Below are 15,844 nucleotides of genomic sequence, written 5' to 3'. Positions count from 1 at the left end.
CATGTTGTTAATTAAATTGCTTACAAGTTATGTATTTTGTATCGGCGGACATCAGCTCAAATCAAGTTTACAAAAATTGGTTAAGCGAACCGGATTTTTGGGTATTTTTATAACAAGGTTACCACTCACCCCCACGTCTTATTCGAACAGAGAGAGATTTGTGGAATGAAAAATTTTTTGTAGAATTCGATTATCGTATACAAATTGCCACTTAGTTGGGTGAATTAAAAAAAATTGCTTTTTAATTTGATATTTTCAAATACGCCCTCTAGTGGAGGATATAAAATTTTGAAAATAATTTCCACATGTTTCTAGGGGCCACTTTTGTTAAAATTACTTTTTCCCGAATCTGTAATCTAATCCGTTTCTGAGATATGGGTTCCTAGTTGACTCCCAATAAATTTTTTTGGAAAATTCTCGAAATAATGGAATCGTTATGAGAATTTTAGTAATTGTTCAAAAAATTAACAATCTTTACACCTTAAAACATTCAAATACACAGAAAATCTTTCACAAACTTCTTTTGATAAGAAAAGTACAAAACGAAATAATCATCAGTCAATATCATAATTATTTATGAGAATCGAAAATGTAATGCTAAAAACACATTACAAAATATTTTAAATACAAATAAATCGACTTTTCGGAAACTATAACCCGTGTTCAGGTAGATTGCGAATCCTAACCCAGAAAGAGATTTAGATCAGCTTCCAAACGTCGCTTTCAATTTTCGGTGGAAATTTCAAATTTAAAACATGATCTACAAGAAATTTTGATTTTTATCACTTTCTTGTATGTTAATTCTTCCTTAATAATATAATAATCCGCACAAGGATTTTGTACTAAAGTTTAATACCAATAAGCTATTGTTATGTTGAAAGGACGAAAAGTATGAAAACCGCAAACCTCAATAATAATCTATCAATCACGCGTTCATGAGAATTAACAGTAGACAGCAATTTAATGGGGAATAAATAATTTTCAAAGTTCAAAAATTAAAATGAAACAACCCGTCAATTGATCGCATTTATCCACCAATCTACTGGGGTAAAAAGGATCACAATATATGGTCACGACTCGATTCCAAAAAACAATGACCGTGATCTGGATTAGTATCCGAACATTCAGTCATGATCGGGTTAAGCCGATCATAATTTCCGGAAAGACCTTGTATCTCTTGAAGTTTTATAATTATAAAAGAGAATACAATGAAAATAAATATTTTCAAACTTTCTATATCACCCTTATGCACCGTATAAATTAAAAGTTAATTTGATCGTAACCCAATAATATATACCTTCAGTAATTTCCCAGCCTATAAGTATGTTATCCGGACCAAAATCTATCTTAAAGCGAAACCGTAATATCAAATTTTATCATAACCATTATTTTTCATGAAGTCGAAGGTTAACAGTCTTTTGTGTTTACTACATTGACCTCCAATATCAGAAACCCTTTTTTACTGTTTTCTGGTTATTCTTGGCCAACAGCAAATATAATAGACTAGCAAAACTACCAACACTAAAAGGGCAGGAAACTAAAAACACGTGGGTTTCGTATTTAAGATAAAAATGGTTCTTATGAGGACAAATACAAGATGGCGCAATAAGGACGCATGAATTTCAAACCAGTATAATTTGCTTTATAATGATTACATACAAAATTGATTCACATGAATAAAATGTTTAGATTATCCAATTTTTAACTTTGTTCATTGGAATATCACTGTTTGTAGTGAACTGATCACTTTTAGAAGATGACCTCAGACAGTTCTTCCGCGACCTTCCACGTTGATACACATCAAAAGTCTTTCTTCGAATTTTTCAATTACTTTTGACAATGTCTCGTTGGAAATAGCTGCGATTTCTTCCCGTATTGCAGCCTTCAGGTCTCCTCGCGTAGGGGGTTTGTTGCAATTAACTTTACTTTTTAAATAGCCCCATAGAAAAAAATTAGACACTGAGAGATCTGGGGAGCGTGCAGGCCAGTGGATATCGCCGAAACGTGAAATCAAATATCGTAGAAACATCCTTTGTGCAACTGTCATGGAATCATTAGCCATGTGGACTGTAGCACCGTCTTGTTGGAACTACAGTTTTGTATTGTTGACCCCTAAGGTTGCAAGTTGTGGCAAGTGGAGCGGCGAGGACTTTAAAGAACCGACGCCTTAACTCTGTCGACATTTTGTGGAGTTTGCGTCGTGCTAGGACAACCAGACGACTTCTGCTTCATAACTGATCCAGTTGCGCGAAAAGAGGCAACCCAACGAAGTATTGTGTTGCGATCATGTATCGAACCATTTCGTGGAACATTGAACTCTGTCTGGAAAAATCGTTGAAAAGTAATAACAGATTCATTACTTTTCAAGAAATGTTCAACAGCGAAAGCGCGATGCGCCACGACTACCAAAACTGCATGCCCTAACCTACAGAGCTCCTGTCTCTTAAATAAAATTCGTGCGTTCTTTTTGCACCACCTATTATGAACTAATTTTAATGAAATATTTTTTCTGAAATTATTTTCAATAATTACTCCATTCGTAAGATGTTTGAAACTTATTTTTAAAATATAAATACATTATAAAAGATACCCAAAAATAGTTAGTCGTTAATAAAAATGTTAAATATCTTGTTAAAAGCTGAAAAACTTAGTTACTTACTTTTGTGGTTCATTGGGATCTCTCTTCTTCTTCTTTTTTTGTACTTTCGGTTTCTTTTGCGCCTTCGTTAAAGTCTGATCGGCCGGTTCAGGAGACGGCCTTTTCATCGCTGTTATCTATAAATATACAAAAAGAAAAATAAACAAAAATGTTTGGGAAAGTAAGTGCCAGAAATTTTTGGTAAATATTGGATATTTTGTTGAAAAAAATGATCCCGTATAAGACATTTTAATATTTCTCAACTTATTATCAATCAAATACATAGCAATTAATTAGGCCGATAATCCACAAACCATTTCAAGTCGTTTTCTATTCAATTAGAACTACCATTGTTTTATATATATATATATAAAACCGATCTTAAAGATCAACCATTACATTATTATAATGTAAAATAGGTACTTATCCTACTAAGCTCCAGTCATTAAAATAATGTTAATAAAACACTAGCCACTAATCACCCGCGCACTATACTTTTTCACATGAATCACTAAACAGGAGTTTGGTCGTCTTCAATCCTCAATAAACCATTAGTTAATTGTTGTAAACAAATCCAATCTAATATCACTAAAACTGTATTTCTTAATTGCCACCTTGGTCTACTAGAAATATTTCTCAGTCCATGAAAAATCCACATATTGGTAGTTAATCCAAAATAACATCTATCAACGACAGCTTCATTAGTTTTTACTAATTTCGAAAATTCCATTATCCATTTGCTTGAGAGCATATCAAACCTTATTTGATACAAGTGTGTTATAAACTGTTATTTATTGGCAAATCAGGTATTCAGTTATCTTATAGTTTTTAAAACAAAGTTCGCTTATAGGCTGTTCTTTTTACAATTATTCAGTCATAAAAACATGATGATACGATCATTATATTGAAGAATTGGAACAATTATTCGAACAGTTTACAGCGAATTTCAACAAAACTCGGTCACAATATAATGATTTGGATCTAAGCGAATTGTAGAAAAAATTTGCTCTTCTGTACATTTATAGTTCTAAACACATACATATACCTGTATATTATAACGTGAAAGGTATGTGTATTATCATCTGACATAGAAAATAATTTACAGCAGTTCTAGGTGAAGATATGAAAATCTTTATGTGGAAGCTTTGAGGACTTCATCGCCTTTTTCCTCTGTACATACAACTACCGTTAAAATGAAATATTGAGATCGTCTTTATTTTGTGCTTGCTCTATCTGTCACTAGGTATAATACTATAATTGATACCACAGTCAGCAAAGATGACCATCAGTAATCTCACTGATTTTCAAAATATTAACAACCAAGTTTTAGTTTGATTTTAATTTAATATTTTATAATACTAGTTTTATATGTTGCTGATGAAGCTCTAGTTTTCGTTTTCATGATTTGTTTATATCAAAAAGTCAGCGGTAAGTAGAGTTCCACAAGTGTCCACTAGTGCCCTAAACATCTCACAAATAATATTTAGGTAGTTGGTACAAACTGTATATCAAACAGGTTCAAATTGTTTTTTTTTTCTTCTGTTTTTTGTTAATTCTAACTTGATTTAAGGTTCATTGTCATTCCACATACAGCACTAATTTCAATTATAGTTCAATTTATTCTTTTCCTGTTTAAATTGATTTCCATTACCTCTAACTTTTAATTATAATCTCTACTGAATAACATCTTTCTATATTTAGTAATTAACACAAGGACAATGTTCAATAATTTCAAGCGGGAGGCTATTCTTTGTCCCTTTTGCAATTTTTCGTATTTCCAATGCTTTTTTCACTTGACGAAAAATTATTAATGCTATTTATACCTATAGACACAATTCAACTATTCTATATTGTATCAAAAGTGTGAAGAAAACAAGCAACATTAATGATCACTATGAAATAAATTGAGAAAATATGAAGGATTCTCTAAAAGTTATCAGGATCCCCGCAATATATATAAAAACCCCAAATAAACTTATAGTTTGATCCGCTACTGGATATATATGTATACTAATACTTACGTCACTGTCGCTACTCCCACTTGTGGACAATTCATCAACGAATTCTGGATCAGGTTCATCGAGCATGTTTACAATTTATACACCTAACCTCACATTAATTAACTAAAAACGGTTATTGCTACCTTTAAACTAACAAAAGGCTTTATAAACCGGTGAATTTCACAAAAATCAATTAGTAAGAATATTGTTTCAAGTATCGATATAGAGGAATTAATAAAAACTACCACACCACCTCGATAAAGCTTCGTTTTTGTTTGAAGAATTAAAATTTCAAGTTAGAGAATATAAATTTTCTCTAACCGTTTACTTTGCAACTGTTTCACTACCGGTAAAATTAAACAAACAAATTTACACTCGATAAACCTATAATTCTTTTCCAAGTCTTCTGTATGATAAATATTTGTAATAAGAAGTAGTCTCGTCTTAACAGTCGGTGAAATAATGCCTATACAATTAAACGAATGCTTAAATTACAATAACTGTTCAAAATAGTCGACCGCTTCAGTCGTTGCCACTATCACGAGACTATCTGCTGACTAGTTGTTTGAAGAACTGGAAATTGGGACGACTACACTGACGTCTGCGCATTAGCTGTGGGTATGGTTGAAGGCTGGACCAATATATTTAGCGTGATGGTTACCAGAGCCGCCGTAACAGGGACAAAATTTTTAATTTAACCAGTAATAGGAAAGGTTTCGGTAGAATATCGTGAATTTTGTAAATCAAGGTATTTTAAATCATAAATTGGTAGCTTTAAAATCGGTTTTCGCACGAATTTTCTTCTGTTCCTCGAAATATTGCCGGGAAGACAAGAAAAAGCTTATAGTCCAGGATCCCTGAACCTTTTTTGCACTTGATAAATACACTGTTGATTTTTCGTGAACGGCATTGTTTCTCCAATACTCTCCTTCCTGTGCGAAAATCTTCGTTTGAAGTGTGTATAGGTGTAAAAATTGTTGAATTGGTTATTGGAAAAATATATTAAAGGGATCCTGGACTATCAATCCCCATGATAAAAAAAAACAAAATTCGATAATTAAATTGTAAAAGTATGTTAAATGTAAAAATTTGAAATATAAAAAACATTGTAATCTTTGAAACTCACTATTGCAGGATGTGGCGTGCTATCATCACTATCGTCGCTAGTTGTCGGTTCCTGTCCAGGAGCTGGTGGACTATTGCCTCTCCCTTGAGGATGCTGCGGTGACGTCCCATATTGCCCCATAGATTGAGGCGGTGGTTGACCGTGACTCATCATCATCTGTTGATGATGCTGTTGATGTTGCTGTTGTTGATGTTGCTGTTGTTGATGTTGTTGCTGTTGATGTTGCTGCTGCTGCTGTTGTTGTTGATGGTGTTGCTGCTGCTGTTGTTGTATCATCAGCAACTGATTATTGTGTTGTTGTTGCTGTTGTGGCGAAGGATAATTAGGTTGAGGACTGTGATACGAATTATTTACCATGCCGTGATCCGGGCCGGACAAATACAATGGTTGCTGAAAACCTCCCGTAGGATCATGCATACCCAATGCGTCCTGCTGTTGATTTATTTGCTGATTCATCTGTTGCATTCCCTGGAAAGAAAATAATTTATTCACTAAAGAAAAATGGGATACAGGAATCAACAAAAAACTATGCGATGGGACGCACTTCATAATAAATAAAACTTGATTCAAACGAAAATTTAAAAATAAGGGACTATTGTCTCTATATAATAATAATAATAGTAATAATAATACAGTGTGTTATATTATGTTGTATTCACAAAAAATGTGGAATAAAAATTTTTTTAATAAATCTAGCCAGCTGCAGAGTCTACGAGAAATATACAGGGTACATAGGTTTATACCATTGCTCCAAAATGACTAATTGAAATATCTTTTCAACCATTTCATGAATTATTAATTTGAAACCAAAAAGACAGTATGATTTCTATATATAAGTCCAAAACAATTCTAGTTAATATGAAAAGTCATTATTTACGTTTAAATGGCATGAACTATTTGTCATTGTCTCAAAACCAAATAGCCAACACTGCAGTTAAGAAAAATCTGAAACTTTTTGAAATTAGTTTCATAAATCCCCTGTAAATTGGCCGACCAAACACTTGAACTAATGGTGAAAACTGCTTCACAACGTGTAATACTTTTAAGAAGAATAAGTTTTATCTTTATAAAGTGAAGCTTATCTGAAGATTATCATGATTGCGAAATGGAGTTTTTTGAAGTGACGATGCTAAAGGTAGATGCAGATCTTTATTTTATAAGTAAGAAACTCTATTCTGATAAAGCCATTGGTGATAAGCAAGACCGTTCTTGATCTTGCCGTCTTTGAAGAAAATGCGTGACCAAGGCCAGCTTTAGGTCCACAAGACCGGAACCGCTAGACCAAAACGCTTGCGGTTTTTCTGCAGTTTTTAGTTTATTCTAAATTCTAAATAATTTGTCAAAAATTGATAAATGAAAGCAACATGTGGATTTTGGGATTGGGCTGGATTTTTCACAAAAAAAATGTGGGATCTTCGAACATGGAAAAAGTTGTATTCATCAGTTAGTTCAATTCTATTTTTATAATGAATTAATAACACGTTTTTATTTCATAATAATGGATTTCGAGACGAATTTATCTATTTTCAATTTGGTAATAATAAAAACAATAATTTTGTGCCGACAGTCATTCTTATCTTGTTTTACCTCCATACGCTCTTTAATTTGTTGTTTTTAGCTTGCAAGAATCTTGATGTAAAACAAATACTACTCCACGCAAGATCAATTGTAAATATTTGAGTGATGCTAATGTTTGGTCAGGTATTATCGGCACCAATTTGATCATTTTTTATAGAAGGTAATTTGAACAAACCAAAATATTTAGATTTCTGAGAAATCAAATCGTCTCTAAAATAATACATGTAGTAGCAATTTCGAACATCAGCACACTTTAGTGTTATAAAATTTTACAAAACATATAGATTGGAAGAAGCGACAGAACCGGGTTACCCGATTTATCACGTTAAAAAAATTTGTTCTCAGTAAATAAAAAAAAACATTGTGTTCAAGATAAACTTTACTTTGAATCGATTATGACTCAAGAATTTGCAAAATTTGGATTAGAATTATATATTTCAATGGTTAAATCATTATCATTAATAGTTAGATTTAGAATTATAGTGGTGTCCTCTGGCTGCTCAAATTCGTCGTCATTTTTTGTATACTTTGAAAATCGATTAGCGGCTTAGCTTGGACCAACGCTGGGAAACTCGACCTTGACAAACCAATAATGGCGTAAGCCTTGTTGAAGTCTGGGTGAACTAGCCCCGGCCATTCTATAGCAGCCAAGCCTGGCCGAACTCTATGTAACCCGACCTCGGTCATCCTATAGTCAGCCAGGCTTGGCAGAACTTTGAAGAACTATATAAAGTTTTGTTCCAATATCTATAATAGATATCTTAACATTAAAAGTAATAATTCCGGAGTCCCACCAAGTCTGGGCCAATAACGGCTTCCAAGCTAGGGCCCGAGTTTTATATACTTGGCCCAAGTCTGTGCCCATCGTAAGATCGTATATGGGTTGTGATAATTGAATTGCTTAAATGTAAATAATGGAATTTAAACGAAAAAATTTCGTATTAAAGCTGTAATAGAATGAAATTGAAACTACTTTATGTATATAACTAAATTTCGTACAGATATTCGATAGAAACAATGAACAGTATCATGGAAATACTTTTCGACGACCAAAATTGCAGACTTAAAAACATAACCTATATAAAGAATACTAGAGGAATATCCCGAATTTAAGAACTAATGGAAGGGTCAAATGAAAATCTGTAGGATTTAGAGAGAAGAACTTTACCTGCATTGGGGGCTGGTAATGTTGATCCGAGTGCGACTGCTGTTGCTGCTGCTGCGGATTGATGGCCGGTATATCGAATTCCTCATCACCGAAACTGGGAGTATGAAAAGTCTGTAACAATGGTAAAAAAGTAAAAGAGATAATTAAAAAGTTACTTTCAACACAATTTTAGAAAATAGAAAAGAAGTTCCAGAACTAAATAAAAGTTTTTCGAGACTAGATTGTTTCCGCAATTCATTTCAGATTTAGAGAAACAAAGTTAACAAATTAAAACTTTTTAAGTATGAGATTTTCATTCGTTTTAAACTTTGAATGTTGTCGTTTCTATAGTTTTCAGTAGAAGCAAATATTTTGGTTACAAATAACATTTTGATTTGTAATTCTTGCAAGAAGTTTAATTCTAAAATTGAAGGGATTTTATATGACAAAAAAAATCTGGAATTTTTACGAAACAAATATTAACGATTCTCTCGATAATATGAATAAATAATGAAGAAGACACACTCCACGATACATGGCAGTACAGACGAGATAATACCAATAATAAAAGAAGTAGAAGAAAGAATGTAATCATACTGGTAAATTAAGGATATCAACTCTGTAGTCCACTCGCGTTCAAAATCTGTAATTTATATAAATGTTAATCAAATATAGACGATTTCAAAATTTTCTATCATGTGTTACGATATTTTTGCTTAATTTAATTGATTGAAATACAAATATTTTCAATGAGTTCAATAAATAGAATCCAATTAACAAACTTGATAATATAAACATTTAGAGTATGACACATATATTTTAGCATCGTTGAAATCTCGATCACGTATTTGAAAATAATTGCTGTTTAATTAAATTGCAAATAGCAATAATTATATGTATCAATAACATGTTAATGGAAACGTTTTTGTACCTAATTAATGAATTTATTGACCAATTGCAGCAATTTCAAATTAATTACATCTATTATTCATTAATCTTTAGCTTTTTGAATAAATTATATTGAACTATTGGAGAATTAATGTCCCGCTTATTTTCGGAATGGAATTAAAGTATAATTTAAATCCAGATCAAGTTTAACAATGATGATGACGAAATTAAGATCGTTATTTAACCTGAATTAGTTTATCAGCAAAAAATGCCACAGCATACCCCAAACTGAAAATAAATATACAGAGTGAGTTACTTATATTTACTCGGTGTCTAGCGTGACAATTCTCAAAATTTCGTTGTCATTGTCATATGGACACTAACAAAATGTCTCAAAAATAGTTGCACAAATCAAACATATGTTTTATAACTGGAACGCCCTATATTTGATCACATTTTCAATTTCTACATGGAAATTTAGGTCAACTATGAATAAGGTTTCATATACTCAAGTTTTGCCGTTTTTGATATATCATTTCGTGCAAATGAAGAGTTGGCGTAGAATTTTAATCGTGATGAATCCAATCAATTAATACAAACAAACGAAGTTCACAACTATCATTTGCTGTTCAATTATTTCTTAATAGAGTGTTCAAAGATCGATGAACACTTTGGCCAACTTCAAACATCAATTACTTTCTAATTTCACAACACCCTGTATATTTAATATCACACTTAGTTTCCTATCAACGTACATAAGGGTTCCAATACCTATCTCAAACCATTTTGAGGTTGTAAATACCGAAAAGTATGTCAATTATTGACATATTCACTAAAATTAACAAACAGATAAATTGTTTATGGTTTTTATGTTATGTTGTGGTTTTTAATAATAATTTTGTTCAGTTTAGCTGGTTACTTTCAGATTTCTTGTTTTTATTCCAACGATAATACTTTGTAGTAAAATTTTGTAAAATAAAACAACATTCTCTAGAGCAGTGTTTTCCAACCTTTTTTGTGCCATGCCTTTCTAAATATCTTATGCCTCTCGTATGTAACACACATACAAAATTTAATTGTATCGAAGAAACTTAAATTAAAATAGGTTTTAAGAAAAAAATCACTTGGTAATTCTTATATTAGGTTCCAAGTTGGTTAACTTCAGTCTCAAGTCTTCATGTTATTTTATATCTTTTTTACCAGTAAATAATTTCCAGCGCTAATTCCACATTCAACTAAATATGAATATGGAAACGGTTGAAATAGTTTTATTGCACATTTTATTGAATTGGAATATTTGATTTCTATTTCCTCAGATAGTAATACGAACCGACATTTTATATTAGAAGAAAGTTTCAACTGACTAATAATTTTGCAATTCTATAAGTTCTTCTTGATTCTGCATATTTACATATCTGTAGGGTTGTCAACTTTTTTTACAAGACATAAAGTATATTCAAGTCTATGAAGAGCTTCCACTTATAAAAACTGTCCAAATAGAAGTATTACATATATGGAACGCACACAGTCGCGTGTCTGTCAGTGAGTGACAGTCTTGAATATTTGACAATGACAGATTCGTTCAAAAACTTAAACTTAGCGTTTAAGTATAACACATTTGTTTACATTTTGATGCTAAGAACAGTATTTTGTATACTTTAATTTTGTTCAACAGTAAAAAGTATAATTTAATGAAAATCAATATAATACTGATAAGTAACATTTACATTGTTTGCATGTTTATAAATCAATGTGTCTTAATACAGAATATTTTTCTTTTAAATCAGCAGATGGAATATCCAAATGATTGACAATAAGTGAAGTGGTAAGAGTCATTTGACATGTTTGAAGCCAAGAAACTGCTCAATTCAATGAAGATAATGAAAACAAATATCGCTTCGCTTTTGCTTCGAATATAAATGAGAATTCACAACAGTTTTTACGAACACTAAGACACCAACTGTAAGCTATGAACTAAAGCGAAAAGTCCGTTGTTTGCTGCAAAGAAATTTAGTTGACAACGCCAAACCCTCAGTTGATTTCGCGAAGTCCGATTTTACCTACCAATTATACTTGGCCCCGAAATCTAGCATTGCATTTAAATGATGCGACTCAATTTTCGACTTAAAAAGTTATTCGCCCCCTTATGGAGCGTGCGCCCTACGTTGGAAAACACTGACAAAATCGATATAAATATAATATATTTGAAGTACGACCCTATTACTTTTAACTGTACTATTTGTCATTAACTTGCTTACAGAAAGTTTAGGAGCTGTTCTATTCGTTTTTTATTTGACGAAATACAATTTTCCATAATAACTAGACTTGAATATTCCTCTATGAGGTTTGTACAATGAAATAAATAAAATATGTACCTATTTTCATAGTTACGCGATTCCTTATCTTGAATAATGCTGTTTTCGATGTTTAAAAGAGATATTTGATATTCACTCTCTCATATTTACGGTGCACTGTTTATAATGTGCATTTTCTACAAGAAATAATAATAAAGCACCTTCTGGAAGTGAAACATAACTTGCAAGTCGTGTTCAGGACAAAAGTTGGCAGCAGCGCTTCCAGAGTCGGCTTTAAGTTATGACAAAGATTTATTATAATAAAATATAAATACATGATATCACTATAACGCGAATAAAAATAGTAAAAACTGTAATAATGACGGAAAATATCAAAGTTGAATTTCTCTTTGATCTCAGGTATAATAACATTTATTTGGTTGATACTTTTTAAATAATTCAAATATCACTTACATATTTAAAGAATATAAATAATAATTTAAGTTCACTTTTACTTACATAATTCCGCAATTTTTGGATATTTTGGAAAGTATTCTAAAATGTTCTGAAGAATTCCTGAAAATATTCTAGGATATCGGTTTGGCAATGAAAACTGCGCGCGGCAGGACAGAGAAAGGAAGTTGACAGAATTTGTTAAATGAATGTAAGAAAAACGTCAAAATGAAGTAAAAAATTATGAAACTTGATTTCTTAATTAACATTTAGTTTTTTTGTTTTTGACGTGAAAAATGTTTCTTGACACCGAATATAATATAATAAGTAATATAATACTTTTATATAATAATTTTAACCTAACTAATATCTTGGCATGCACCTGGACAAACGATTAACCTGAAGGAAAAACATATTTGAAACTAAGGGATTTATATTTGCTGATAGGTAGGACAGCCCAAGTATCTTTAAAAAACTGTGTACTCATCTACAAAGCAATCCCCAAGCCCATATGGATCTACAGAGACCTATTGTACGGATCAGCAACTCCAATATTGAAAATCTGGAGCGATTCTAATCGAAGGTCCTACGAATTATCGTAGATGCTCCATGGTTTGTGCCAACTCGTGACCTCCATGTGCCAACGGTTGAAGCGGAAATAAAAAACTTATTCATAAGTTATAAAATAGGTTAAGCCTCCACCCAAACAGAATGGTATCTAACCTAAAAAGCATATTCCTACGACCTAATTAGAATTAACGGGTGTTAAACTTAATTGATCTAGTTGCAAATAAAGCGGGCAGTTATAAAAATATAGAGAGAAGCTTAATTGTTACTAGAAAATTTTTACAATTTTATGGACAAAGCTACAAAACTTTTCCCCAGATCAGAAGTAGATACAGTCAAGTAAATGTTCAACTTTTTTCTTCTAGTAGGGTAGCTATGCATGAGTCAGTCTCTCAGTTGAGTTATGGAAGAGTTTGCGAATCAAACAAACAGATTCTAAAATTAAAAGAGCGGAGGGAGATAGAATTTGGTGTTTTTCAAAATAGAATACTCAAACAACAAATATACCGAATAACTCTTTTTTGTAATTTGAAGATAGAATGGAAGAGCACACTATAAGACCCCCAGAAAGGCAAACCATACCGAAGATACGATTCGAATGACGAGTAGTACGTTGTTAGAGTAGTACGAGAATCGAGCTTTAATAGCAAAGCAAGCAGAGGTTAATTTTTTTGTTAGATTTTCTATATGTACAGACCATTGAAGGGCACCGTCAATATGTAAACCAAGAAATTTGATCGAATTTGAGGATAGTATTAAGTCATCTTTGAGTCTTAGAGGTTTCAAAAGTCCTTTATAAAACTAAAGTATTTAAACAAAGACCGTTTGCGTCAGACCAGGACTTTATAGTTTTGAGATCATTGTTCATGGTCGAATGTAGAGCTTGTATATCTGAACCACTCCAGGTTATACTGGGGTCATTCGTGGATAAAGTGAATTGACCATTGATCCGTAGGTCAGTAAGATGAAAATCAAAAAAAGAACTGGACCCAAAATTTAACCCTGAGGCACTGCCAATTGGCAATTTACTTGAAACTGCACCATTAGCTCGTACCTATTGATTTCGACATTCAAGGTAAGAATGTAATGGAAAAGGAAATATTTTTGAAAATCTGTGAAAGCCGCAGCCCTTAATATTGAGATATCCATGATATAATTGAATATAAAATTCTAAACTAAAAAAAAAGCTTTCACATGTTTTCGATATATTTAAGAAAAAAATAGTTAATTTTTTTTAGCAGTCTACTATACAAGGTATCTCAAAAATAATGTTGGTTTCCTCTCCCAATAAAAAAAAACCTTAATATTAGAAGTATAGCCCATCGTACAATATAGTTTTTACCCAACGTTCACTAAGCTATTCGAGTCCTTGGTAAAATCATTCATTGAGCTTCGAAGCAAAAAATGGTTGCACAACATTTGCAACATTTTCTTTGGATTCAAATTTTCCACGTAAGTATTTAGCAACGGATCTAAGTAAATAGTAATCAGGTCCGGTTTAAGTGCTGGATGTGTTAGAAGTTCAACGCTTCGCCGTTCGCTCATTATCTGTGTCTTTCACCTCAATTTCACATATTTTCTTTATATTTATAGCACTTCATATAAGCGTCGTCAATGAACAAAAAGAGAATGATTAAAAGAGAGCAAAGAAATTATTCTCTTCATAGAATTAAAGACTAGTATCAACAAGTTGCGAATTGCTTAAATTAGGGCGTAGAAATTTTCACAAATGAAAACTGACATTGATCTATGATTCATTTAGTACCATATATTCGACCAATGGAGTACAATGCTTAGATGTCGCGACATTAAACAGACGACCTAATTCCTATTCGCTGAGCTACCAGTTAAGTTATGAGTTAACTGATGATTAGTGTAATTTGCTAGAAATTTCAAGGATTCTGCAATAATTTTGTTTAAGTGCACTCAACATTGATTAAAATAAATTATAAATCTAATATATATGATAGTTTCAATTCCAACTGTATTTTTTATATTCCAAAAACTTAGAATTAAATAAAATCTTTCATAATGAAGATGTTAAGTATTTAGTGTTTCTTCTGTGGATCTAATAGGTTTAGGAAACATGCTGTTATAATGTGCTAGTGCCGGAACTGTACTAAAATATGAAAGTCACCTTGAGATTGGCCGTTGAACCATGCACCTCTTGTCATATCAATCATCGGCCGTTGTAGACCTGCACTCACTCTCATATTAAATGATGATGTACTTTTAAATTGACTCTAGATTGGTTCTACATTTTACAAAGTATACTTTAATAAATAAAAATGGGAGAAAGAGGGGCAGGTCAATTTAAAATTGAGGAAAAAACAAATTAAGTTTTGTATATGTATAAGAGAATATTTAAATCGCCTCATAAGGGAAATGTACAAGGGGGAGACTCTTTGAACAAGCTGTATCATTTAATTTGTATTTGATAATTATTGATAGCCGATTATCTCGTAATTTGATGAGATGATAAAAAAAGTGAATTCCGAGTTCTCATAAAACATTTTTCTTTCAATATAACACCAATCATATCATAGATAATATGAGAATCTGGTTATGTTTTTACCGTAGAAACAAGGGAGTTTCTACTTTCTACCTTCGTTAAAACGTTGGCTGCTCAGAGTTTAAAAATACTAGAGAGTTTGCTATGTCACATGGCTCAGTGGTTTCAATTTTGCACTATCACTATATGGAGCCATTTGGTAAACGTGGACGAAATGGAGATCCATAACAACTCACCAAAGACCCAACAGTAATTAAAACAGTGATTTTTTAAGGCAAATAGGCACCAAGGAAGGTCTGGGTGAGTTTGTCAGCAAAAAGTCAAAGCGCATCTTTCAAGAAAATTAATAGTTAGTATTATAGAAATTTATGGAACATGAAAAAAGTCAGGACAAAGCAAGTTAGGTGACAAATTACTTTATCAACAGCTCCATTTTTTATCTTTAGTCAACGATGATAATCTCATAATCAAGTGCCTATTTTCACACTTCGTCATATTTTATTTTTGATTAGAGGAATGAAACATAAAAGGAAAGTTGGATGGAGACATAGTTGAACATGATTTTTTATTCCAAAATCCGTTTTTGCATAACTATCGATAGCAATAACCAAATTTACTATCGCATCACTTTTAACAACACG

The 15,844-nt window shown here is 32.0% G+C and overlaps 1 protein-coding gene across 4 annotated transcripts in view; it reads right to left on the bottom strand.

The window, feature by feature from the left end:
* LOC130450896 (TOX high mobility group box family member 3-like) overlaps window positions 1-15,844 on the bottom strand; it is a 192,452-nt gene that overhangs the window by 17,379 nt on the left and 159,229 nt on the right. For all 4 annotated transcript variants that reach the window (XM_056789632.1, XM_056789607.1, XM_056789615.1 and 1 more), the window contains exons 3-5: window positions 8,511-8,621; window positions 5,765-6,232; window positions 2,660-2,775 (exon numbers count right to left, since the gene is read on the bottom strand). In XM_056789632.1, the coding sequence (XP_056645610.1) occupies window positions 2,660-2,775; window positions 5,765-6,232; window positions 8,511-8,621 (695 nt within the window). The remainder of the gene's footprint in view (window positions 1-2,659; window positions 2,776-5,764; window positions 6,233-8,510; window positions 8,622-15,844) is intronic.

The sequence above is a fragment of the Diorhabda sublineata genome, chromosome 1 (genome assembly GCF_026230105.1).
Source record: "Diorhabda sublineata isolate icDioSubl1.1 chromosome 1, icDioSubl1.1, whole genome shotgun sequence".
NCBI classification, from domain to species: Eukaryota; Metazoa; Arthropoda; class Insecta; order Coleoptera; family Chrysomelidae; genus Diorhabda; species Diorhabda sublineata.
This window is presented reverse-complemented; position numbering and strand designations above follow the sequence as displayed.